The sequence below is a fragment of the Propithecus coquereli genome, unplaced genomic scaffold, assembly GCF_000956105.1.
Source record: "Propithecus coquereli isolate 6110/MARCELLA unplaced genomic scaffold, Pcoq_1.0 Scaffold77, whole genome shotgun sequence".
Classification (NCBI taxonomy): domain Eukaryota; kingdom Metazoa; phylum Chordata; class Mammalia; order Primates; family Indriidae; genus Propithecus; species Propithecus coquereli.
The window spans coordinates 722,195-725,718 of record NW_012153840.1 but is presented as its reverse complement, the minus strand read 5'-3'; the positions used below and the strand labels follow the sequence as shown (position 1 = coordinate 725,718).

At 54.9% G+C, this 3,524-nt stretch overlaps 1 protein-coding gene across 2 annotated transcripts in view; it reads left to right on the top strand.

Annotated features, from left to right (window-relative positions):
• Positions 1 to 3,524, top strand: part of PADI4 (peptidyl arginine deiminase, type IV) — a 51,230-nt gene that overhangs the window by 15,022 nt on the left and 32,684 nt on the right. For both annotated transcript variants that reach the window (XM_012662656.1, XM_012662657.1), the window contains exons 4-6: positions 390 to 457; positions 1,174 to 1,291; positions 3,372 to 3,497. In XM_012662656.1, the coding sequence (XP_012518110.1) occupies positions 390 to 457; positions 1,174 to 1,291; positions 3,372 to 3,497 (312 nt within the window). The remainder of the gene's footprint in view (positions 1 to 389; positions 458 to 1,173; positions 1,292 to 3,371; positions 3,498 to 3,524) is intronic.

Sequence of the window (3,524 nt, the reverse complement as noted above, 5' to 3'; positions counted from 1 at the left end):
GCGGTGTCCCCCACCCCGAGGTCACTGAGGGCAGGAGCTGGGGCCAGAGTCCCTCAGGAGCCTGGCACTGGGTGACCCTCCCGTAGGGGTAACTAGGATTCTGTCTGAAATCCCCGGGGGTCGCCAGGCACTCAGGGTCCTGTTGGCATCACGGGCGAGGCCTGGAAGGAGAGCAGGTGTGGTCAAAGCCCCAGCCCTGCTGTCTGAATCACAGCCAGACTTCTTGGGGCCTTGGGGGACGGCCGTCTTGAACCTGTGTCTCCCCCGAGGACAGGGAGGGGCTCGGCCCTCGGTGGTCTCCTGGGGACAGGCCCTGCCCATCCAGGCCTGGCCGGTGCCCCCACCCCGAACCCTCACCAACCTTCTTCTCTTACTTGGTGGGATTTCAGAAATCTCCCTGTGCGCGGACATCGCCCGCACCGGCAAAGTGAAGCCGACCAGAGCTGGGAAGGATCAGGTGCGGCTCAACCTTGACCCACACCCCAAACGCCTTGCAGTAGTCCCGCCGCGTTCTCCTAGGGCGCCCCCTTGCGGCGACTGCGTGAACGGCGGTCTGTGTCGCGTATGCAGTGTTAACTGTGCAAAGGTCAAGCTCCCTGGTGGGTCAGTCCAAAGTGGGGGGAAGAATTAGGACTCTGGGAGTGGAATCCGTCCCTTATGTCCCTCTCAAAATGCAGTCATTCCCCGGAGGCAAACGCTCTTCTTTAAACGGAGGCGTCACCACTATTAGCTCCCTATAGGGTGGGGCCACTTAATTTGCTTTAATCTTTGGGCAGATAGTAATTGGCTGCTAAGAATAGTCCCCGCACTTTGGTGAGTGAGTAATTAAGAGTTCGCATAATAGTTACCAGTTAGATTAGAATCTGGACGTACGTATGCAGCTCCATTTGGTTTGTTAGCCCAACATTTCTTAAAAGCTGTTAAAATCAATTTTACTGTCCTGGGCTCCTTGTTTTAAATGGATGAATTGTATTTTGGGGTGAATTTGGTCATGACTTTTGGAGCAAAAGGCAAAAACCCACTCTCGGGCCCAAAGAATTATTTGGTGTGGGAGCGGGGTGTGTAAGCTGCGCTGGCTAAAGACACGGTAGGGAAAGTTGGCTGCGCCTCTCCCAAGAGTCGGAGGGATCCGCACGGGCCCCTGTGCGCGCCCTTCTCTGCCGGTGTCTGCAGAGCACCTGGACCTGGGGCCCTGGCGGACAAGGCGCCATCCTGCTGGTGAACTGCGACAAGGACAATCTCAAGTCTTCCGCCATGGACTGCGAGGATGACGAGGTGCTTAACAGCAAAGGTAAAGACCCTTTGAGAGGCAAAGGGAATAGGGTTTTGTCTTTTTTTTCTTCTTAAGAAACAAGGTCTCACTTTGTCGCCCAGGCTGGAGTGCAGTGGCGTAATCATAGCTCACTGTAACCTCGAACTGCTGGGCTCAAGCGATCCCACCTCAGCTTCCCAAGTAGCTGAGACTACAGGTGTGTGCCACCACACGTGGCTAATTTTTTTAGTTTTTGTAGAGATGGTGGGCGGGTCTCGCTATGTTGCCCAGGCTGGTCTCAAACTCTTGGCCTCAAGCAATCTTCCTACCTTGGCCTTCCAAAGTGCTGGGATTACAGGAGTGAGCCACCGTGCCCAGCCAGGCTTTGTATTTTTATAAAGGCCTTTTGTCCATATGGCCTGCACCTTGTAACATCTCTCTGAAATAGGGGTTATGGAAGGCAAGGCCTGTTCCTGTTAGTATGTCCATTTTATAGGCGAAGCAATGGACAAAGGTCCTCAGAGGGCAAGTGACCTGCCCAAGGTCACACAGCAGTCAGAGAAGAGCCAACCAAGGCCGAACGTCCTGATACCTCCTCCAGTGTCCATGCCCCGGCTGCTGCCCAAGCCAGATTTCTGCTCTTGGGTCAAACTCAGGCCTAAAATAATTCAAAATGAAAGCTTTACCCAAATTCGTGTCAGAGCAGCCCCTGAGACCCCTGCCACGGGCCGGGCGCTGCTCTGAGCCCTTCAGAATGATTAACCCATTTGATCCTTCAACACAAAGTTTTACAGATGGGGAAACTGAGGCATGAAGAAGTTAAGCAATTTGCCCAAGGTCACACAGCTAATAAGTACTCAGCATCTGAACCCCAGACATCCTGACACCAGGGCAGGTTTAGGGGCACAAGGACAGTGGTGGGCACAGGGTCTCCGTGGGCACAGGTCAGGGCCACTGAGAGGTGGCCCAGGGAGGACACATTACCTACCTGAGCTGGAGGAGGGTGCTGAGGGGCTGAGGCTGGCGGGCCTTCCTGGGAAGCTGCTAGAACAATATAGAAACAGACGCATTTTCCAACTGCATGCGGTTGGCCTGGCCCAATGCCGGGGGACAGCGTCTGCTCTGCGCCTGGCGCCCAGTGATAGTCACAGCAGCGGCCCTTTGTGGGTGCTGGAACGAGCTCCGGATGTGCGTCAGCCCACCTTGTCTTCGCAACACCCTACGGCGGGTACCGCTCCTGCCGCTGTCTCACTGATGAGGAAACAGGGGCACCAAGAGCTGAAGTCACTTTCCCAAGCTCACACAGATCCAGGGTTCCAACCACGCTGACCCCAGAGCCCTTGAGCCCTTGACTATGGGTCAGCCCAGCAGAAACTGTTACTTCTGTCTCCCCTACCTGTGCTGGGTGCTATCGATGTTGGCTCAGAAACTTCGCTTCCTGCTCGGGAGCAGCGCAGAGGCCTTTCACCCATCACTGCGCAGACTGTTACGGAGAACCTGCCTGCGCTGGTCACTGCTCTCGGTCGTTCTCGGCTTCCTAGGTACCAGACGCGGGGACACTACAATGAGCAAAGTGAACGTGGGCCCTGCATCGCCGAGCTTATGTCCTCAGCCCATCCTAGTGGGAGAAGACCAGAACCTCAATTAGCTTTCCTTCCAAAACAAAAGCATTTAAACACTGGAAATAGGCCGGGTGCAATGGCTCGTGCCTATAATCCCAGCACTTTGGGAGACTGAGGCAGGAGAATTGCTTGAGGCCAGAAGTTTGAGACCAGCCTGGGCAACATAGCAAGACCCCATCTCTCTACAAAAAAAATTTTTTTTTAATTAGCCAGGAGTGGTGGCGCACACCTGTAGTCCCAGCTACTCGGGAGGCTGAGGCAGGAGGATCACTTGAGCCCAGGCATTGGAGGCTGCAGTGAGCTATGATGACACCACTACACTCCAGCCTGGGCAACAGAGTGAGATCCTGTCTCAAAAAATAAATGCGTATATACAAACATACATACTGGAAATAGCGTAAAGAAAAGAAAACCAGGCGATGTGGTGAGGGGAGGTCTGAGAGGAAACCAAGAGGCAGCTAATGGGGGCCCAGCCAGCTGCACCCTTCTCGCTCCAGACCTGCAGGACATGTCCCTGATGACCCTGAGCACGAAGACCCCCGGGGACTTCTTCACCAAGCACCAGCTGGTGCTCCACGTGGCCAGATCGGAGATGGACAAAGTGAGGGTGTTTCAGGCCACAGGTGAGTCGGCTTTGGCCTCATCTGCCC